The 24,405-nt window shown below is 36.8% G+C and overlaps 1 protein-coding gene across 6 annotated transcripts in view; it reads right to left on the minus strand.

Moving 5' to 3' along the window:
- Positions 1-483: 483 nt before the first annotated feature.
- PLPPR4 (phospholipid phosphatase related 4) overlaps positions 484-24,405 on the minus strand; it is a 40,224-nt gene continuing 16,302 nt past the window's right edge. For 5 of the 6 annotated variants that reach the window (XM_072754524.1, XM_025996552.2, XM_072754527.1 and 2 more), the window contains 6 exons: positions 19,550-19,735; positions 12,391-12,520; positions 9,812-10,007; positions 8,147-8,204; positions 7,213-7,386; positions 484-4,367 (listed from right to left, as the gene is read on the minus strand). In XM_072754524.1, the coding sequence (XP_072610625.1) occupies positions 3,042-4,367; positions 7,213-7,386; positions 8,147-8,204; positions 9,812-10,007; positions 12,391-12,520; positions 19,550-19,735 (2,070 nt within the window). In that variant the 3' untranslated portion in view covers positions 484-3,041. Of the gene's footprint in view, positions 4,368-7,212; positions 7,387-8,146; positions 8,205-9,811; positions 10,008-12,390; positions 12,521-19,549; positions 19,736-21,906; positions 21,970-24,405 lie in introns of all 6 variants that reach the window. The other variant, XM_072754528.1, reaches the window with a different exon arrangement.

The raw sequence follows: 24,405 nt of genomic DNA on the forward strand, positions 1-24,405 counted from the left end.
GCAGTAAAATTCATTTAACAGATAAGAATGGCTTGGGAAACAATCCTGGAGTTAACAGTAGAGCATTCTTTATTTTTTTATTTTTTATTTTTTTAGAGCATTCTTTTAAAGAAAAGCTGGCACAGAGGGCATAATATTGGGGAAAAGAGGCACATCAGCTACGCTTCGTCAAAAATTGATTCAGAGCAATTGGCCCTGACATATTTTTGTTTTTACACTTTATAACATTGACATGTGAGAAATCTACGTCTAAGTAAATCTAAATGAGCTCCTATAATAAGCATAAAATAGAAATTCTAAATGATGAGGGAACATTATGGCATAGTTTGACAAACTTTTCTTTGTGAGTGTAACACTCTTTCTTCTAAACAATTATGAATATAATCAGTTCTGATTCATTCTTAATTCCTCAGCTGTTTTCCCATAAGCCAAGTTATTATCCATTCACACTCTGTCTAAAGTAAAAAAATCAAAATGTTCCAATTTTGATGAAGAAATCTAATCTTTATTTCTATGATGTTAGCACAATATACTCACACAATAGCTTTAATCTGTACTTAACAAAATACATTATAGCACTTTACAAACTTTATCAGTTTGGAAAACATTGCATAACATTTTATTAAACACGATACTTTATATATATTATATATATTTTTTCATAATTTTATTTACTTTAAAAAGATAATTACTCTCTTTATTCAATACTTGGTTTTCTCAGTAAAGCACAGCCTAACACAGGAAGAAGTGCTCTCATTAGCAAATCAGATAAATAGAACACTAAGAAGAGATACCACCTGTTAGTCTCATTTGTTTTAAATTAAGGTACCAGTGGAATGTAAACAAATATTTTTTTTGTAATTTTTTTTTACAAAAGATGTATTATCAAATATACATGCAGAGGTCTGAGTTCTAGCGACTATCATTATATTTCCTTAACAATGTGATACAATTGGTTCAGTCATTAAAAACTGTAGCCTTTGGCACTTTGAGTAGAAAAAGAATATATCAATATTTATGTAAAGAAAAAAAAACCCTTCAATGACTAGAGAAGTACTTTAAAATCTTTTGTTAAGAAATAGGAAAGATTAGGAAACATCTTACTGCACCTGAAATGCTGCAGCTTTTTTTTTTTTTTTTCTTCAGAGTACTAAAACCAGTCCACCTTTCTCTCTATGCAATGGCAAAAGCCAGTAGGAGTGTGGTGACGGTGGTAGTAGCGAGAAGTGGGGAAGGCAATGTTTTACTCCCACTCCCCTCTCTGAGAAGGAAATTGCCAGAAGGGATATAGTTGAATCATATTTTATTGCCAGAGTTTTCAATTCTGCTGGTTTCAGCTAAATCCCTAATGCTTTAGGAGGTTGGTGACTCTAGAAAGCTTTGCCCTTTTCCTGTAGAAGTTGATAATGATGTGACAGTCTTTATCTCTAAACAACTCTTTCTGTTCTCATTGAAAATGAAACAGATCAAATCAACCAGCTTTGTTGTTACCTTTTATCCCCTTGGCAATCATCGAGTGTATATTAGAATTCCTAAGAAATGGTGTAAAAAAAGGTTTGATACTAAATTCCAAGAACCAAATATTTCTCCATACTTAAATTTTTAAGTTGGAAAAACTTCCAAATGTTTTGGTTTTATCTTCTTCCTATTGATAATATTGGTTTCGTTGATTTAGGCTGAAGGCTTTATTCAGGATAGGTAGCAAAACTGTTGTTTGCATATTAAGCACTAAAACTGTGCCTACTTAGAGATTTTGAAGAAATACATTCTTAATTTATACTGTGAGATACTTTCAAATATCAATTTGCATTTTTTTCAGATTCTTCCAGTTGATGTCCAATTAATAAAAATATCTGAAGGAAGAAGGTAAAACCCAACTACTGTTGCTCTACTATTTACTGGTTATTAGGATATAAAAATTAATAATCTGGAACAAAATGAAGTTTTTGGATTACTTGTTAAGATAGCAACCGAAGCCAGCTGGTTGGAGACATCCAAGCGTAGACTCAACCAATATTGCTGGCAATGTAACTCACAATGTCAAGTGTTGGTTCAGATTTCTTGTTTATAAATTCACAGCGATGTATTTTGCTCAAGGAATGTCAACTGTTATTCTTGACTTAAAAATAGAAAAACATACCCATAACACCAAAAGAAGTTTTTAATTAATAAATAAAGGAGGAACCATAAAATGCAAAATATGATCACAATTTCAAAAGACTCTAAAACAATGTATTTTTAAAATTATGCAAATTTACTCACTAAGAATCATTAATAGTACCTATACCTAAATAAAAAGTAAGCAGCAAAAAAAAAACCAATGTAGAAATGTATTAGTTATTCCCTCTCACTTAAAATATTTCTACACAATTCTTGTTGTTGAAGAAAGTATAATTTTGAAGAAATGCACAAAACCTTTTCATTTTTTGACTGTGACAGAGCCACTACAGAGAAGCTGCGGGGTGTCCTATTCTAACACAAAGCAGCCAGCATCTTCTTAATACAGTAGCATTTCTTTGACAAGGAATTGCACACCACTATTTCACAGCTAAATAGAATTTGAGAGTTTACATGGTATATGTACTATAATAATCAGCACCACCCTTACTGAGCTTTAGGTGCAGATTCTGCAAAATGAATATATAATACTGCATGGCCTTTGCTGTAGGGAAACATGTGTTCTGGATTCCCACAGCCAATTATAAAGAAAAATCCCTAAAGTTGGCACATTCAGGAAGTAATATAGTATACACTGAAGGAAACCGCTTTCTTCTGATACTGCCTTCTGCAAATCTTTTGAGTTTGAAGACAGGTCTTAAGATTCTTCACATTATCACATTAATTAGGTTCTTGCATTGTGCTTTTCCCTCCCCTTGATGTGAAATCTACAAGCTTGAATGTAATAGTTCTCAAGAGTCATTGAGTTCCGGGCTGATGGTAGATGACCCAGTTTGATGAGAAGTCTTCTCAATCCGCTGGAACAGAGCACAGATAGAATCAACACGTGGTCTTTTGGGGATCAAGTGATTGAACACCATCATTCAATCTTTGTAAGCCCGTGTTGGGGAGGTTCCCTTGTAGAAGATATTTCTAGTGTTTTCAGGGCTGTTACTTCTTTCAGGGATTAAGATGATGTTGCCCTTTCTCCGCAGGGTAGAGTCGCGGGAGGAAGAGATGGACAGCGTCTCAGAGCCAATTTCGCTGCCCTCTACTGGGGTGACGCGGATGGTGGTGATTCCGTGGTGGTGATGCTCATTGTTATCTATGTTGCTTCTCTTGCGGTCTCCAGAACCAAAACTGTCTTTCAGGGACTCACAGCTTTCTGAGTCTCTGTTGAGATCGTTGAGCTCATAAGTTTGGCGAAGGCTGCCCTTTTCAGGGGCTTTCCATTTCCAGGAGCCACTACCCTCACCTTCAGTGGACGGGATCTGTATGATGGGCCTGTTGTTCTCTGGGTGAGCCTCAACCCTTACGATCCCACTGGGTTCGTGGTCTGTCAAGGTTTTGTAGCGGATGGAGCCAGTGCAGGAGACCGTGCTACCTTCAGTGTTCTTGGGGCTGCTTTGGAGGACGCCCTGCTGCTTGGACATAGCTATTACTTGCATGATTCGGGGCTGGCTGTTGCTTCTGTTACAGGCCACAGTCTTCTCAGCAGCCTTCAGCCACTTGGCTCGAGCAGAGCTGCTTTTGGGAGAGGTGCTTATGTTTTCCTGGGTCTCCTCGGGGATGTGCACTAACTGTGAGGACCCAGGGCGGGACTGAATGGATACTCTTGGTCCTCCAGGCATGCTATTGTTACACCCGGGGACAGTGCCAGGCTGGATCTTGAGGTACTGATTGCTGGGAGCATGGTGGTCGCCATTCACTCCCACTCTGGAGGGCTCTGAGCTTGACCTCATTTCTATGGATCTGGGTGGTGACTGTCCAGGCTCAGTCTCTATAACTTGCAGGGACAACTTCCGACTTTCATTCTTATTCTTCCACTGGGTGAGAAGCTGCTTTGATCGAGCAGAATCCATAGAGGCATGAATGGTGGCATTTCTTCTGACAGGGTCTTCCACAGATGGGGTGTTGGCTCTGGGCAGGGTATTGCTAAAGGTAACCATGTTTTCCTTCCCCATGGGGCTCCGTGGAGTGATGATTTCTACGTCAGCATTTGCCCTTTTGAGGTTTGTCAATGAGCTAGCATCTCTGTGGTTTCGGTTGAGGATGCCTTCTGTGTGAGCAATTCCATCACTGCTGCTACCATTTTTGGCAGATAAAACTCGAGTGGGGTCTTGGTTGAGGTCCGTCAGGGATCTGAGGGCGTCTCTGTGCTGAAACATACTCTCTTCACTAGGCAGAAAGTTCCCCACAGCATACAGGCCCTAGTGTTTAAGAGAAACAATGAACACCATGCACTAGAAGACGTGATCACTAAGCATTTGTCTTAGAGGACCCACTGAAGCATATAAATAAGGTAGGTGCTCTCTCCATACCATTGACTAATACAAATAACAAAAACCCCAAACTACAATTACTCAGGACATAATTTATTTAAGTTATATCATAAATCCTTGAACTAACTGTTCAGAAATAAGGAGCCCATTATTTTTTATTAGTTGGACTTTTGTCCTTTCTCCATCCCACTGGATGTTTGGGTGAATCTCATCCTCTGTATATTTTGAGAAAAAAGGACAATGAGAAAAATAAGGATATTCTTCTGCTTTTCAAGGCAATTCATTTTTCTGGATTTAGGAACCTCTTGTCGAGTGACACCCTGAATAGCTTAACTGATTTATTTTACCCTCCATTTTCAATCACACCTTATGATGGAAAGCAGGAGATGTGTGAAAAATATAAAACAGTGAATCATTCATAAAACATGCCATCATGTTTTGCAGTGAGGTCAGGGACGAATGTTGTTAAAACTCAGATCAAACACAGCCCTGTGTATTCAGCATTGTACAGAGTGTTCTCAAGAGAGAGGGCAGACATGACTAGTATGGAGAACCTACATTCTTTCCTTTAACTTGGTCTTAAGTTTGGAAGTAATATTTGATCAATTCAATGCTGATCAATTCAGTGTTTTAGTACCCTAAACTTGAGCTACATTTTATTTAATCTTATCTTCATACTCAACCTACTAATTTTTTATTATTTTAGATTTGGGGGATAAAAATTTGGATATGGCAACATTTGGAGTCAGAATTTTTATACAGAGAAGACTAAATCTCTGTTGGATTTTCAATTTATGAGGTGCTTATTTAGACATGAGCAAGCAGCAGATAGCTATTTGGGTACTAATTTCCATAGATGGTAGACACTTTTCAAATTAAACCTAAGAATCCCAATGATTTAACATTTTATAGAGTGCTGAACAATTTACAATAGCATTGGCTTAGAATTGATGAATTTCCAATTTCAGGGCATAGGGTACAAACAGAAATGAAATAAGTCAAGCTTCTGCCTCTCCAACTACTTTAATTCTTGGTTCAAATTTTCTTCTAAATAGTATCCATATATGCTCTCACTGCCAGAGTTCTCAGGATGTGCAGCCCCTACCTAATGCTCTATTAATAATTTTATTTAAAGTTGTAGGTTCAGGAAAATTGTCCACGAGACAGTAAGTAACCTCTGCCCATATTGTTCAGCATGCAGTGCCCAGCACTGTGCTTAATAATAGTTGCTCCATCCTTGTTATGATATGAAATAACTAGTATTCTTCTCATTTGATAAGTGAAGAAACAAGGTTCTGAGAGATTATGTAACTCAGCCAAATGTGAGGTATTTGAGATTCAAGCCCAAATCCTTCCGAGTTTGGAGCCCAGGCTAATTCCAGGACACGATGAAATCACATCCATGCAAAGGCAATGCATGAACTTGAGAGAGGCAGTTCTCAGTCTTCCTTGCTTATTCTGCGACACACATTGCCAGTCAACACTCCCATGGGAAACCCAAGCTTACGCGCAGTCCCTGGCATGCTAACTTTACTTTGATCACTTTCTCCTCCACTGAAGAAAGCATATGCATAAGTGTGAGATTTGAAGTGACAATCCTGACCATGCTAGTTTATAAAAATGAAAAATAGTCGCTTGCTTCAGTGTTTTTACTACTTTTGTCATCATTCTGTTTCTCCACTATTTTTTGTCATCATTGTCTATTTCTCCACTACTGATTGCCCTTTTGAGCTCCAGATGCAACTCTTCAACTGCCTATTGATATTTATTTATTTATTTATTTATTTATTTATTTATTGTCTATTGATCTTTAAATTGAGGTAACCTCCACCAACCTGCTTCCTCCATCATGTTCTTGGTCCACTAATGAAGTCACCATCTGCCCAGTCTTCCGAGCTAGAAACCTGGCCATTACCTCTTACTCCTCCTGTCCCTCACCTTCCACTTATACTTGACTCTCTCCTACATCCATCTTTTTGCATGTGCAGTTTCTTCCGCTTGGATGGCCTTCCTCCTTTCCTTACTATAAGAAAAAAATTTCTTATTCCTTAAAAACCACATCACTTTTAGGAAGGCTTCTCTAACTTCCTTCTTCAGTTTGCTATTCCCAAAGCATTTTGTTCACTAAATGAACAAAATATATCATTTAGCATATTGCAACTATTTAAATTTATTATCAGTCTTTAAACAGAAAACTCCTCAAGGCTATATCTTATTTCTCACTGTTCTGATGCTGAGTATAGTACCTGGCACAGATCAGATATTGAATGAGTGAATGAATGAATGCATGAACAAATGCATGAAATGGGCAATTTCAGTTTTCTTATGCTGAGAATATTTCTTCTGAAGGAAGATCAGGCTTGAAAATAGAGTACTGCTAAAGAATTCAGTGTTAGTTGGTGCTAACATATCCTAGTACTACATTTGTGTTCTTGGGCAAGTTATATAAACTTCCACCAAACCTTTACTTTCACTAATATTTACTTTCCTCATCTATAAAATTATAGTAGCAAAAATAGTCCTTGACCCTTTCAGGTGTGTGTGTGTAAAAATGCAATAATCCTAAAGTTGCAGTTTCTGGTCCATGGTATGGGTTTAAAAAAATTATTTTGCTGAAAGCGGGATATGTGTTTTGGCACAGGATGGAGATGCCTCAGAGATTTTCTGATGACTATAAACTACATCGCAAGAAAATTATTACAGTGCAAAAATGTTCAATGCATGTTTTCCACTTAAACTATGGTTTATCAAATAAGAATAGTAAATTGTTTACCAAGTACAGAGCAATTCCTCCTCCTATTAGAAAGCCACAGTAGACATCAACTGGGTGGTTCTTATATTGAGTTATCCGTGTGAGCCCACAGATGATCCCGCAGATAATAAAGGTGAAGACCAAGAGAGGTTTGAGAAGCTTAGAGGAATCTGTTAATGTGGAATTGAAGTACATCTGAAAAATGAAAGAAATCTGGTATGTTAGAATGGTCATTTTACTATTAAATTATAATCAAATTAAAAAGTTAGACTCAAAGTCTAACTGGTACACTTGACATTAATTTTACTCTTCCATTCCCCTTGCCATGGTTATGTTCTATACCTGAAAAAGAGGAAATATATAGCAAAATTCGTCAAATAAAAACCAGATCTCATTTAATTACATGGAAGTTTGAAAGACAAAGTGAAGCAGTAGAATTAGCCAGATAACTGTTTAGTTGCTGTGTTATTTTTCACATAATTTCAACCCACTTTTCTTACATAAGACCTGATGGACTATTGTATTAATCAGATGTGATGACAATTCATTGTATATCATTTATCACATTTAGACTGCCTTTGAACTCCTTGTTACATAAATACTGAAAGGAAAGCACATATGTATGTGTGTGTATGTGTGTGCTTAACAATTCTTTCGGTTTGGGCATTTATAACATTCATGTAGTTCACAATACCCTGCCATGAGGTATATTACATGGAAGGTATACCAGGCTGAGTAAATACGAAGACTGTGTAGAAAATTTCTTTTACTATAATACCATGTACAGTATCATCCAATTTCTGCTTTCAATGCAATTGTGTTGAAGGATTGCTGTACTCAAGTTTACTGTTCAGTGATTGCACAGCTATATAATCTAATTAGTCACTTGGAGACAACAGTCCTTTCTCTGATTTTCCCCAGGACACAGACCAATGAAAAAGAGCCAGTGACTTACCGAAACATACACAGCTGCAAAGGCGGCAAGGGTTGCATGTTGAGAAGGGAATGATTTTCTGCCAAAGGAAGACAGTCAAATTATGCCTCCTATTTCAGATCCACTGCTAACAATCCTCTCAAGAACACTGGATGGTTAAAATGTTCAACTTAAAAGCCTCAAGGCAATAAGTGATAACTTTAATTTCTGTTTAGTTTTCTGGAGAAAGATCTGAGTGATAAAATAAACACTGCTAATCACCATTAGAATTAAATAGTAGAAATGTGCTTTTCAATAGAAAGTGCCAACTTGAAGGGGATCACTTTGTTACACCATTGGAATGATGGTTGGAAGTAGAAGTGGATTGGAAAACATTATCATTGTTCTTTGGTATTCGAATTATGTCAGTTTAAAGTAAATCATAAAACCTAGGATTTTAAAGCTTTGAAGCTTTTCCTATGCTCCTAAATATACGGTTTTATTTACATAAGACTTTAAAAGACAACATTGTTTTCTCACAGCAATGGGTCTAAATGTATTTTTTACACTCTAGAAAACACAAGAAGCCCAATTTTAACAAAATGTTTCTTTGTATGTTCTACCTTTACATAATTATCATCTCAAGACTCACAGAGCATCTTATTTAGTTAAATGATTTAAGAAGCAAGGTAGGGGAGGTGGAACACAGGATATGGAAGAGACACTGAAAAGGACAGGCGAAAGAAAAAAAAACAAATATTTCTTTTAATGGTTAAAAAAAAAGGTTAAAAAAGATAAAACTCAGTTATATTAATGTTTTCCTAATTATTTGGTACCCAAGAAAAAGGATTACCACTTAACACAGACAAGATATGTAAAAAGACTGAGAAAGAATAGAGGACATAGGCCTTAAAGGTACCTTCAAAATTATTGAATGGACCATGAGAACTTGAATGTGTATAATTACATAATATCAGGTCTGCTTCTTCAAGGGTACTTACTTATTTTCGACTCAAAACAATTTTGAGAACTCACTGAATGACAAATGCAATTCTTATAGCAATCACTTATTGCCCTTCGTCCTTCTGTAGTTTATTTCTTTTGAACTTCCAAAACATTATCTCTTGCCAAAAAAGTTTAACTTTTACTTTACTGACTGAAAAAAACTTAATGCATTGGCATTTTCTTGAATTTTTCTGTCTTTTATTTTCTAAAATGCAAGGTTAGAAGCTATACTGATCTTCTGGGTTTATGCAAAGAAGATGTACGTAGAAAACTCTACCAGAAAGAAAATTCACATGATGTTTAAAAAATAAAGCACACAGTGGAGATAAGATATTGATGCTTAGTCTTCCACTTAAGGAATGCGTATTGACAATAAGTCATGACTAATTGTAAACATCCTAAAAGAAACTAATTGTGATATCCTAAAACCATAAGTAGATCAGAAAACGTGAAAGGATCTGATGATATGAAGATTAGTGGTAAGAATATGAGGCTGAAATTTGTGAGACAGAAGGATTTGGAATGAGCCACCAAAGAGTTTCTATGGTATAACTAAGGGAATCACTGAATTAAAAACACAGAAAAGAAAAAAGCAAACCAAAATCATTATGACTGACAAATGTAAGCCTAAAACAATACTCCATGCTATTCACGAACAATGAAAACACTGACACAGGAAGTTTTAAAATCTCAATTTCTAACCTGCCACTGTTGATAACTGTAAGGTCAGATCCTGAGCAAATATCTTCTACAATATAGGAATTTTCCTTACAAGACACATTCAGAGAGGTGTAGTTCGGCTTGCACACGGTCAGAAAGTATGGTGCCTGATACCCTGTGGAGAGCTGTATGATATCTGTAATGAGAGCCGTAGAGCACAGTCCAAACACATGAACACCTATAAGCAAAAGGAAAAGAAATTGTGATCAAGTTAGTGCTTCATGCTGATGCTGTGCCGTCACCAACCATGTTTATTATACATTTCCGTGGTGACCTTCAAATCTGTTGAGATCATTTTCTCTGAGTTTATTTAGAGAAAATTAGTATAGGAGATTTCTAAACCTTTATTTTTTTATTTTATTTTATTTTTTATTTTATTTATTTATGATAGGCACACAGTGAGAGAGAGAGAGAGGCAGAGACATAAGCAGAGGGAGAAGCAGGCTCCATGCACCAGGAGCCTGACATGGGATTCGATCCTGAGTCTCCAGGATCGCGCCCTGGGCCAAAGGCAGGCGCCAAACCGCTGCGCCACCCAGGGATCCCTAAACCTTTAAACCAGATACTCATTGCCAAAATAAGGGCAGTGAGTGTCTCCAAGGTCGTCATTTGAGGTACTTTCATCACTTTGGTAAAAATAGGACCCATTCTTAATATTATTACCATAGGTCGCTTGTCACACACCTGGGACATGTAAAGGTGACCAATTGTGTGATTTGAGAAGGATTAAATATGGGCAATGAAGGAAAATTCAAAATTATTTAAAATTGCTTAGCATGTCTGAGCTTTCAGGGCTCTTTCCCCAGTACTTCCTGACTCCAGCCACAGTTGCCAAACCCTGCAGAACTGGTTCCAACTCACTACAAGCTGCAGTCATACCAGGAATACTCATTAAAACAGAGAAGAGGGCAGGTGGGTCCTGTCATGGAAATAATCATCATATATTTGGTACAGGGCTATGGGAGATTTCCTGCATATTTGGAATTCAGAGATGATGTTCTCGTATCTCCCTGTGCAAATTCTTTCTTTTGTCTCCTGGGGGCCGGTCTCAAAACATAAACCCACAAACTCTGATGCAGGTTGTACACTCAAACTCCATTCCTGCTCCAAGTCCCTTGCGTGGGAGCTAAGTTTTGCTCACATACACATAATCTGAACTAGCCAGCTTCCTTTACATTGTCTTGACACTCTGAATTCACTCTGACTTGACAGTCTGGATTCTGACTCATGATTTGCTCATGGAAATCAATGCAAGAGGCAGCTGAGAAATTCATCAGTAGAATCCTCCAGACCACATTTGCTGGCCTGCCCATTAACCTGGTTTCCACTTTCCTTTTCTGCTTATCCCCACCTAGGAACTACTCTCCCAATTTCTTCTCCATCCTCTCACCTGGGATTCAAGACATAGGACCTTCATTTCTATATTTTGATTCCTAGCAGCATGTAAGGTCTTGGAGAGGAGTATGCTTTAGTGGGGAAACCCATCCATGACAATCTCCAGACCCACGGAGAATGGAGTTGCTGACTCTGGGACACTGTTCTCTAGGGTAGGATGGACCATCCTTACAGGCACGAGGCTTTTCACAGCCTTGGGGAAGTTTTTGTCTGAGATCAGCTATATGTCCTAAAGATTTCTTTCCTTGCCTCAGTTTGTGCTAAGGGGCCTGTTCTTGGATTACCACATCCAAGAACCTTGCTTAGCGGAACAGAGTCTAATGCATAATTTTTAGACCAGACTTTTCTTCTAGCAGGAGAGAAGGTTGCATTTAATTACTTTCTAGACAGTAAATGAAATTAGCTATTCTCTTTTTTTTTAATCACCTATTCTTTTGAGCTGAGAGGTTACAGGTGAAGTAGTTTTTTACTGACTTTCTGGGAATGAATGTAAAACATTCATATTGATGTCGTATACTGTGTTTTGACTTCTCAACTCAGCTAAAAAAGCCAAAAGGCCTGTGATTCTAACATTAAGATGGTCATATGCTAATCAAGAGATGAGAGTTTAGATAACGGTTAGATTCGGATGCTGATTTTCTATAGATCTCATAAAAAATAGGAGTAAAGTTAGAGGCTATAACTAAGGAAAAATAACCACAGTTTGGTTCTCTATGGTGACATTTCCATGTGCAGTAACTTCTGGATGAGCAGTCCAAGAGAATTGAAATGGAATCACTGATGTGGCTAAACTAATTTCTGAAGAGTTATCCATTCCTAATGGCCACTAGGAGATTGCTGACATTTATTCTCCACTTTCAAAAATGAACACACATCCAGAGAAACCATTTTAAACTAAATTTATGCTTTAACTACAGCTAAGACCAGAAATATACTGAAATGCATGGCGGGTTAGCTCTCAAAACAAGGACTATAGCTGTAAATAACACATTACAGATACAAAGCCCAAATCTTACTGTTTTAACGTTTTTTTGCATAATGTAAAACTCATCATGTACCCAAAATTATACATTTAAATTATAGCTTTAAAGATTTAATATCTGTAATTAAATATAACATTTCTATTAAAAAAAACATTTCCTTTCTTTGTGGTTCCCCACACCCACCAACAAATCTGACAGCTCTTCTAAGGAAGGAGTTGAAATTGCAGCCTCCGGCATTGATGTTGGGCTCCAGTCCAACCCCATTTCTTCTTTTGGACAGGCAACAGTAGAGAATTCCTTCCCCTACCATAATCTGCAAAGACAGGATAGTGTTCAGAATGGACTCAATGGGTACAAATGAATTCCAAGTTATCTCTTAACACATCATCAGTTCAACAAGGTAGAGATGTCTTTTTCTTAAAAGCGTTAGAGATGTGAGCAATGTCTCCTGAGTAGTTGAGGGAGTAGTGAAAAGAAGCAATCAGAACACTGTAGAGAGCACTGGTTGGATCTTCTGGGTACCTATGTACTGGCCAAGGGTGTGATATTATCCTAGCATTTTCATGCTGTTGCAGCACTCAATCTTTGGCCCTTTGCTCAACAACATCCAGGGATGATGCCTAATTGATTAATTGCACGATGACTGACTCTGCCTAACTCTTAGAGTCTTGGCATTTCATCTCTTAAAGCACAAAAACACGATGGCTGGTGAGATCGAGGAGGAATAAAGTAAGCACCAGGGCTAGAATTAGGAAATTTTACTAACATATTGTTTCAATAAACCAGTTCAGAATTTAACAGAAAGTTCGACCCATGGAAGCCATGCATGAAGTTAGAAAGGTGCTATCTAATGCCAAGCTGTCCAATAAAAATTTCTGTGATGGTGAAAATATTTCCATCCTGTCCAATAGGGCTGCTACTACCCACATGTGGCTATGGAGCCTTGAACTTCAGCTACTACAACTGAGGAGGTAAATTGTTAATTTCACTTCACTGCATTTAATTCAGTATTTAAAAATTTAAATCAGTTTAGACAACATGGAAATAGCCACATGTGGCTGGCAGCTATTTTGCTGGAGAATGCAGATTACATGAGAATTTAGGTAAGCAGGTCACTTAGGTATAAGATTAGAAAATGTGTTTGCAGGGGTCCCTGGGTGGCTCAGTCGGTGGAGCCTCTGACTCTTGATTTTGGCATCAGGTCATGATCACAGGATTGTGAGGCAGGGCTCCAACATCAGGCTCTGTGCTGGGCACGGAGATTCTAAGATTCTCTCCCTCCCTCTCCCTCTACCTCTCCCCACCTTGTGCTTTCTCTCTCTTTCAAAAAAAAGGAAGAAGGAAGGAAGGAAGGAAGGAAGGAAGGAAGGAAGGAAGGAGAAGAAAGAAAGAAAGAAAGAAAGAAAGAAAGAAAGAAAGAAAGAAAGAAAAAAGAAAGAAAGAAAAAGAAGAAAGAAAGAAAGAAAGAAAGAAAGAAAGAAAGAAAGAAAGAAAGAAAGAAAGAAAAGAAAACGTGTTTACAATGGACAATGTCATACTGTAGTATTAGAAGGATTAACATATCAGGTAAAGATTTTAAGATAAAGAAAAGTGTATTTGCTATTGGATTCTAGGACATAGGACATCAAAGAAAGGACCCAATACAGTTAGGCATTATTTCCTTCAGGAAGTTTTCCTTAAAACATCCTAGAGCACCCTAAATTGAATGATGCCCCCTTCCTAGCTTCCCTAGCATCTCATCCCTCCTTTTTAGCATAGCTTGGTTAAAGTGCACTTCAACTGTTCATTTGTTTGTCTCTCACTAGACCAAAACCCCCTGAGGGGAGGGACATTTCTCATTTACCTTTAATTCTCACCATCTGACACAATGCCTGGCATCATAGGATTTGTGTTTGTTACCTTCGCTTTGGGATTCTGGTTGGCTTAATTATCCTGGGCATTCCGGCTGTTAGTTATGGTATATAAGAATAGCAAGATTTGAAATTATGAGTTTTATTTATTTAAAAATTCAAATATTTAAGATCATTGTGCCTAAGTGATTATTATGAAATGTGATATTGATTGGTAGAAATGTTTGGAGCTGAGAAAAGTGAACTTTTGGAGACACTGCAGTCTCTTTCAAGGTCATAGTCACGATAAGGGGCTCAAACAAATTTCCCTAGATAAACTTCCCAGTTCTCATTACTAGCTTAACTTATATTTTATCAAGTATTTGAGATTATAGTTCTTGTAAACTAATGGCAGTAAGTCTTCTGTTTCGAATGTTCAATCTGCTATACTTAGTTCTGTTGGTATTGTGGTATGTGTGCAATTATAAAGAATCTTAGTTTGTATAAAAATAACTTTATTAATGGAACTCTACCAATAACCACACGTGTGAAAATCACGTGGCAAACGTGATAAACATCCTTAAGATCCATTGTCTAGAAATCATCAAAACATGTTTTTTTTTTTTTCAAATCATTGAAGAGTGAGTTAGCTCTTTATACTTCTTGAAAAATATCATCCTACATTATCATTTTAAGTTAGACCTGGAAACACAATCGGTCCTATATTCAGCATAGAGAGATGTGGTGTACTATACACACTCATAGAGTAAGATAATGTTTATCTCAAATTCATCATTTCAAAGAAAATTAACCGCTCACTTCTGAAATGCATTGCTGTATGGTTAAAAGATGATTTCATCTTCACTTCCTCAAAAATAATCCTGAGAATAATTTTCCCCTCTCTTCAATTATGTATGTAATGATGCATACTTTGACCAGGAATGCTAAATTATATAAGATTTTATTTGTGTAGTGCCATTAGGGAAATATGTCTTAGCATACAACACAATAGCCATTATCTCAAATGACCTTGAGATTTCAGGAGTTTTATTTTAGTTGTTTAATATGCTTAGAACTCATATGTCAAGAGAGTTCTTTAATACTATTTGGCTTGATTATGGATCGAGGTTTCTTGTCATTATTTTGACATCACCCAACTGTCCTCTCTAGGAAATGCATCAATTTTCTTCTCAGTTCTATTCACTTAACCTTGATCTATATGTCACTGCATGAATTTTCAAAGTGGTTCAATTTTGTCTAAAGAAGGAATTCTCCTTAGGGGGAAGGGATATGCTTCTTGATGTATTTCTAAATGCTTCTGCTTGTTTCCTCATTCTGAATGGCAAGCTGTTGTGCCCAGATATGGTTTCAGAGTTTAGGCTCTGACAATAAAATTATTTGTTGCTTTTGTCATCTGCAAATAGAAAACAGTCTGTGACAAGCATCTTTTCACAGTACCCTATTTTATCTGTACACAGGCCAAAAAATAATTTTTTTTCTTGTTGAATATCTTGGGTGGGTTTTTGGAAGAGATTCTGAAGTGATTCTGCTGTGGGGGAGACATGGTGAGAAATAGATTTCTTTTTATTAATCATATGGACATGGCCCTAGGAATAGCCACCACAGGGAGAACTCACAATCAAAGAAATCTTTCTTGTGAAACCAACAAAAGAAAATGACAAAAAGTATAATATTTATAGTAGTATCTTCAGTGTTTAAATGTGCAGTTGAATATCTTTTTTTTTTAAGATTTTATTTACTTATTCAAGAGAGACACAGGGAGGGACACAGGGACACAGGCAGAGGGAGAAGAAGCAGGCTCCATGCAGGGAGCCCGATGTGGGACTCGATCCCAGGACTCCAGGATCATGTTCTGGCCCGAAGACAGGCGCTAACCCGCTGAGCCACCCAGGAATCCCAGTTGAATATCTTTTTGGAAACCCTAATACATTTAATATTGTACATTTTGATTGTCAGAAAACTAAGAACTATAATCAAAATCCAATAGAATTCTCCCATCAGGTTAGATATATTTATCCTTTAAAAATTAGAGAGGGAGACAAACCATGAAAGACTCTTAACTCTGGGAAATGAACAAAGGGTTGCGGAAGGGGAGATGGGTGGGGGGTTTGGGTAACTGGGTGACTGGTACTGAGGAAGGCCCTTGATGGGATGAGCACTGGGTGTTATACTATATGTTGGCAAATCGAACTTCAATAAAAACAAATGAAAAAAATTTGTAATAGAAATGTTCTTCCAGGGATGAGAAAGTATATGTTTTTTTCTATTCATATAGACTTCATGAAGATTTACGATATCCTATTTTGTTTTCCTGGAGATACAATCTCCAAAGGACTGAACAAAATACTTATTTCATTATCACTTTAAAGTAAATGAAAAGGGAATATTAAGGATGAAATTTTCCATTTTAAGGGCAATTTCAGAGATATAAGAAAATGTATTTCACAGACACGAAAGGAATTTTTACAGTTTCTGGTACAACATCACGAAGACAAGTTATTTTTAAAACATCCCTCCAAGCATTTTTTTAAAAATCTGAAAAGCAAACACAAAGTGATTTATATTTAAATGCCTGTATCAAAAATCAGTTGATCTTCTTTTGTTCATATAAAGATTCTTTTAAAGACTATTGCTGACATGAGGTCTTTTGTTTTACATGGTCTTCTCTCCAAGTGAATGGATGAGAGCAGGAAATGCCTCTCCTCACAAAAATGGGCTTTAAAAAAGTTTTTTTTTTTAATTTAAATTCAATTTAGTTAACATATAGTGTATTATTAGTCTCAGGGGTAGGATTTAGTGATTCACCAGTTGCATGTAACACCCACTGCTCATCACATCAAGTGCCCTCCTTAATGCCTATCAGAGGTGGGCTTTAAAAATCATTTCAAAACGAAGGACTCCTCTTGCTTTCCCTCCTCCACTCACCACCCCATTTTGCAACAGGTTTATCCTAGCATATAGATAAAAAGAAAGCAGAGTATCCTTGATGGTTGACAATGAGAGTCTACTTGTTATTTTTCACTTTCAGGAAAAGAGGAGGAGATTAGAATAGTAACTATGTAGTAAGATTAGAGACAGAATTTTGGGTCCAGGACAAGGGGACTATAGACTCTATAAGACCAATGTTGAGAAAATGAATGTTTTGGGATAAGTCCTTAAAGATAGAGGAGAAAATGGAATTGGAAAGAAGTCTGGAAGAAGTATGATATATACCTGGGAGAAAGATGTGAAAGCAGTGTTAGATGTGAGTAAAGTCAGGATTTGGTTTTCCACTGTGTGTTTACCCCAGAGCTACAAACCCAGTGTGGAAGAAAAGAACCACTGACACCCTGGAGTGTCACAGAGCTCTAAGTGATAGGAGGGAATTTAGGGACCCCAGAGTATAAATAGTTTCCTAGTTTGCCTTTTGTTTCATTAGGAGGCATGCAGCCACTCTGGAGGCCTTGTAGAGATCCCTAGATTCAGTGGCTCCTTTGTGGGGGGATTGGCACTGGATTTCCAGGTTCAGATATGCCCTGTCATTTCTCAGGGCTCAAGAAAGAAAGCTGTGGCCAGAAGCCCCAGAAAACACCCTTAAATTGCATGTTGAATATTTATTAAGGAAATGAAGGAGTCACAGCGGCAGGAACACAGTGTTGAGGCCAAGGTCATTGTTCCCAGGACATGTAACAGTGTTAGCAAAGGGATCAGTGTGAGATAAACGGTTCCAGCAGCAAGTGCTACAATTAGACTCGCTTTCTTAAAAACATAATAAAATCTTAGGGAAGAAAGGATTCTGGATATATGAAGAGAAAATTATTTAAATGATTAAATATCAAATGGTCTTGTATTTAATATCAACACAGTCATGAACATTTGTACAGAATTTTATTTCAAGTATTCTATTATAATAAATTTGGGGATTACACCCCAACTAGGACAAATGCTTCCTGGTGTAATAGTTTAAAGCATATATTCTTTTTGCTCTTGTCAGATGACTGATGATATGGATTTTTTAGTAAGTCATTAGAGAAATGATAGGAAAATGCTATTATTCTGAGCAATACTGCACTTTAAATATGTTTTATTAGTTTGAGTCTCAGCTATTTCCAAGCACATCATTAATAGTTCCAGTCACCCTGGGGTTAACTGGAGTTCAAATAATTCATTAATTTACAAAGTATTTTCAGAACTTTTAAGTCTGATAAAGTTCTATGGAATATTAAGTTCTGATTTTTATCTTCTGAGAATATTTTGTATAATTTATTTGGTGTGTAAACATATGCTATAATTTTTTAACACGGGAAATTTTAAAAAGCAAATTCATAGATACATAAAAGTATAGAATTTGGAAGGTCTATGCACAGATTTTTCTAAAATTGCTGATGTGCTGAACCAGAATTGGCCAATTCATTAGGGAATCTTGTAAAACTTCCATTCAAATACAGCTTTTCATTTAATAACCACTTCCTCTGACATTCATGAGCATGGTAAAAGCAAACTAAGGGCTTTTACTGGTAGAAATAAATATTATTAACCTTGAAACATGTTCCTTGTCCTTTATGTAGGATTTTGGGGGCAGAAGAGATGGTAGAAAGGCTTGTCCAGTCTTATTTATTAATGAATTAATGAAAATGCGTTTATTCATAATGTGTAAGTTAGCAAACTAAAAATAACTATGTTTTAAATTTAACTTCAGTAGGTTAGGGCATTTCTTTATAGTATATATTTAAAAATGCAAATGCTTGTTTTGCATCTAAAGTATTTTATTTTTGTGTGTGCGTGCCTGTGTGCACCAACGTGCCAGGAATGTGAATCATGCCCTTTCTACTTTATAATTGTTGATGTTCAGTGCTCATAATCAATAAAAAGTGCTAATCCAGTAAAAAAAAAATCTAGCTGTAAGTGATATCAACATGCCTTTTGAGAAGAAAGTTCTTGGCTATATAATTATTTGTTTTTCCCCTCCAGCTTTCCAGACTTCAGATACCAAATCAACACATTAATTAGGAAGCATATCAGAAATGTCATACTAGCTATTCAAGGAGAATTATGTAGTTACAAACATTTTTGAGAACGATTTATAAAACGGAACATTAGAGACCCATCAAGTTTGTAATTATATAATCTTAACTTTTATTTATTTATTTTTAAAGATTTTATTTATTTATTCATGAGAGACACAGAGACAGAGAGGCAGAGACATAGGCAGAGAGAGAAGCAGGCTCCCTGCGAGGAACCCAAGGTGGGACTTGATCCTGGAACCCAGGAACAGGACCTGAGCCGAAGGCAGACACTCAACCGGTGAGCTATCCAGGCGACCCAATCTTAACTTCTATTGCCAGTGATTTTCAACTATTAAGTTACATGTCATTTTCACAATATCTCAAAGACATGATCTTTCTGTTTCAAGATTTCAAGTTCTACTTTTTGTTTTTAACGCGTTTATTACACAAATATGGTCATTCTTAGTTTTTGGAGACTGACAAACATCATCGGGGGGCAGGTCTTACCGTAATTGCAGGTCCAGCAAAAGCCAAACTCAGCAACATGAGGAATGGAATTGCCTCCTGGGTTGGTTCAATATACGGCATGCTAAGACTCCGGTCATAGCAGCTAAATCCAGAGTGCACGGGTTTGAAGACATCGGTGAGTTCAAGGAAATACAGGCTAACCACCGATGATGCCAATATAGGCAACTGAGAAGGAAGGATGTAGAAGAGCAATTTATTATTGTGCACATGTCACACATAGGATCAGTGCATCTTTAAGTAGAAACAAATGACGATCTCCCCTTCTCTCACCACTCTTCTCCAATCTCAGAGTTAAAACCTTCATAAGCACTACGGCTTCTGCTTTCAGAACATATCTCTAATTCACCGACCTCTGTTACCAGCCTGCTATGAGCCCATGCCGTTGTCCCTCACCCTTGCTCCCGGATCAACCTCCTAACTGGTGTTGTACTTTCACTTTTCCTCCCCCCACCCCTCCCACCTATCCACTATCCACTCAGCAAACCAAAGGGTCTTTGGAAAATATTTTCAGTCACATCCTTCCCTATCTTAACCATTCTAGTACCTTCCCATTCTACTTGAATAATATTCAAATGTCACATCATGGAATATAAATTTCTGCATGGACTGACTCTTGTTTCAACTTTTTTTCTTTTCTTTCTCTTCTCTTCCATCTTCTTGTATGATATTTATACAATGCCCCAACCGCCTGCCCACCATATCTAGTTGGTTTCCACACTTTTCCTAAAATTCCACGCTTTTCCTAAATAGTCTAATTCACTTCTACCTTCACATTTGCCATTCCTTCTTTTTGTGCTCTTCCTCTGGCTCTTTGTATGACTGGCTTCTTTTCATCATTTAATGATGACTTCCTGTACTTTCTAATGAAGGAAGACTTGATCCATCCTTCCCTCTCTAACCTTATACCATCTCGCCTTTTTTTTCTTTGTGGTCATTAACTGAAATTCACCTGTTTATTTTTCATCACTCTGTCTCCATCTCCCATGGTGGTACATGCACCATGAAGTGAGTTTTCCAGGGATATTTATTTTTTGCTGAGTTAGGGCATAGTATTGTTTCTGGCACATGATGGGCATGCAGTACATCATTTAATAATTTAATACTGCAATAAATACTTTCAGAATCTGAAAACTTATATCACACATGTATTAAGAATTGTTTAGCTTAAGGCTTTGTTACTTGTAGAGGATACAATATTTATTTGACTAAACAGGGCAGATTTTTGATGAAGACATTCTTGACCATCTGTGGTATCTGGTTGTTCGGTTAAAAAAAACACACACACACACACCAAATTTAGAAAACAACATTATGCCTCCTCTTCCCAAGAGTCTTTTTGTAATGAGGTGAGAATTAGGTTTATTAGAAAAACTAATTATATAGAGAGATTAATCTGGCATTGTCCTCCTGTTATTCAGATTGATAGTTTCCAATAGAACAAAAAGTACACCAAAACACTCACATTTCTCTCATTAGAACCCACGATCATTTGATCACTCAAACATCTGATCATTTCTCCTCACCATTCCCTTTCCTGTAATACACGCATAGGAGCTTTGAGTGTCGACCAGCTTTGCACTGCATGTGTGTGATGGAGATTTTTCATGTAAATCCACTTAAATATATTTTAGTTTTAATTTAACAAATAATGCATATAGCACTTACTATGTACCAGCCAATTTTCTGTTCCGTCTCCTCTAGTAAGTGGCAGATTTTGAGCCCATGGATTGGAGCTCCAAAGTCTTATTTCTTAACCACTATTCTATGCTTTTCTTTTTTTTCAAAAATGATATTAGTTTTAGGATAATGAAATACAACTAGCATCAATTAATGGCGGGAGGGCTGTTTAGCTTAAAGTTCTAATTAAAGGTCTTACTTGCAAATTTTTAATTAAAAATATGTATCAGGTTTTTTATTTTTATTTTTTTAAATTTTTATTTATTTATGATAGTCACACACACACACAGAGAGAGAGGGGCAGAGACACAGGCAGAGGGAGAAGCAGGCTCCATGCACTGGGTGCCCGACGTGGGATTCGATCCCAGGTCTCCAGGATCGCGCCCTGGGCCAAAGGCAGGTGCCAAACTGCTGCACCACACAGGGATCCCCAAAAATATGTATCAGTTTAACATAAATAGACATTATCTTAAAAGTACTGACTCCATGAAGTCAGGAAAAGTCTTCCCTCCATTAATGTGAATGTTAAGTATTTCACTTTTAAACCAGATTTGATGACCCATCTTCTTTCCTCTTTCCCTGATGCCTTTAGTTCATATTTTAGATCTTACAAAGATATTTTGTAAATGGGAATCAGATCTGAGACCCCTGATGCCCACCTAAAAGACGCTTGATCATCTCAGTTTAAGATACTACTGCTCCAGTGAAGTGTTTGATGTCTTCTGCAGAAAGGTGAACAAGACTTAGTCAACATGACCAATCTGAAAATTAAGCAAATCTTCTCTAGGAAAGACATTATTTGGCATTGAATTTTGTGGATGATTACTTTAGAATCTGCTTAACTGTACCAATGAAGATATAGCCATGAAATGAGAGTTCTAGTCCTATAGTGTGCATGTGTCTGTGTGTGTACATGTGTATGTATAAACAGGAAGGGACACTCTGAATTCCACATACTGTAGTCAAACCAATGGGGTCATATGGTTTTCAAGGCAACCAGGGGGTTCTAATATCAGCTCTTCTACTCACTACCACCAATGTGAACTTGGAAATGTTTTCCTTAAGTCTCAGTCTTCTTATCCATGAAATCAGTACATTGACAGTATGTACCCATCATCACAGGTAGTTGAAAGTATGAAAGGAGCCACTGCTTGGGATGAAGAATAGCTTATAAATGTTAGTATTATTATTGCTATTGCTATAACTATTAGTAATATACTTGTCAAGTGTCCCCTTTTTCATAATTCTTTACATGGTAATTCTTTTTGAGAGTAATTTCCTCATTCTTAATTCCCTAGTTCTCCTTTTTAGGAAATTTTTATATGCTGTTCTTTATAATAGTTATCTGCTATAGGTTAGTTGGAGTCTTTGCTCTGCTTCTCAATGAAAATTTCCTTAAAGTGGGGGCCTAATCTTACTCATTTCTATATTTCCACTAATATACATCAGAGTGACTTCCAAATACACATGCATGTATGTAAATATAGTAAATTAATTTTTAAGTGAAAATAATTTCCTTCAGTAATGTGATGCACCTTAGTCATTGCAGACAGCAGTCTTCCTGAAACTGCCCATTTTTCCAGCTACACCATTTTTCTAACCATGTATTAATAGCCTTTACAGTTCTATAGAAACATATTTTAAGACCCTCATCTGTTTTCAGAATAATGGTCATATTTTTCTTCTTTTTGGCACTTCTCTGGCTTTTTTTTTTTTAAACTTTTATTCTTTGTATTCTTCATTTTTAAAATTTTATTTGTTAGGAATATATATATATATATATATTAGATTTTATTTATTTATTCATAGAAATGCAGAGAGAGAGAGAGAGAGAGGCAGAGACACAGGCAGAGGGAGAAGCAGGCTCCATGCAGAAAGCCTGATGTGGGACTCGATCCAGGGTCTCCAGGATCACACCCTGGGCTGCAGGCAGCGGTAAACCGCTATCTCTCTCTCTCTCTCTCTCTCTATATATATATATATATATATAGAGAGAGAGAAAACACAAGCAGAGAGAGTGTCAGGAAGAAGGAGAAGCAGAGCAGAGAGGCTCTCCGCTGAGCAGAGAGCCTGATGTGGGGTTCAGTCCCAAGACCCTGAGATCAGGACCCGAGCTGAAGGTAGCTCGTTAATCTGACTGTGCCACCCAGAACCCTTCAATTTGTTCTTAAGAATGATCTGAACAAAATATTTATAATATTTGTGGAAAAAGTAGTTTTATACACTGTTGTCCTATACTATATTTTACTACCAGACAATGTAATGAATTAAATTACAATGCTTCCAAATATTACTCAGTCATCAGAAAGGATGAAGACCTACCATTTACATCAACATGGATGGAACTGGAAGGGTATTATGCTGAGTGAAATTAGTCAGTTGGAGAAAGACAGTTATCATATGGGTTCATTAATTTGTGGAATATAAGAAATAGTGAAAGGGACCATAAGGGAAGCAGAGGGAACTGAGTGGGAAAAATTAGAGAGGAAGACAAACTATGAGAGGCTCCTGACTCTGGGAAACAAACAAAGGGCTGCAGAAGGGGAGGTAGTGAGGGGGATGGGGTGACTGGGTGATGGGCACTAAGGAGGGCACGTGGTATGATGAGCACTGGTGTTATACTATATGCTGGCAAATTGGATTTAAATTAAAAAAATTACAATGGTTCCTTCTAACACACTTATCTTCAGAAGTATCATCTTTTGAAATACTCATCAACGAAACTTCCTTTTGAATGGAAGAACTTTAACAGATGGTATGTACTAATTTGGGCACAGATATAGAATTGATATATATACATAATAAAATCACAGACATCTTTCATTTGCATTTAAAATGAGATTTAAAAAGATATTTTTAAAAATCCATATAGGCAGGCATTAGGAATTTTATTCTCTAGTTATGTTATAGCCAAGAAAAAAGTGTGAATTTGCTATTTTTATGCAGCAATATAGAGGATGGAAAGAAATTACCTGAAGATTAGGAAAATGGTTTTCAAAAAAAACGAGATTGATTCGTCTAATTATCATCTGCTAAGGAACTTGTGAGTAAAAATAGTAGAAGCAATTCTTGAGAGAAAATTACAACAGTTTTAGAGGACAAGGCAAACAAAAGAAATGTGTTTCAAAAGATTACATTTGCCAGATAATATTGATTTT

This window comes from Vulpes vulpes, chromosome 3, assembly GCF_048418805.1.
Source record: "Vulpes vulpes isolate BD-2025 chromosome 3, VulVul3, whole genome shotgun sequence".
Taxonomy (NCBI): Eukaryota; Metazoa; Chordata; class Mammalia; order Carnivora; family Canidae; genus Vulpes; species Vulpes vulpes.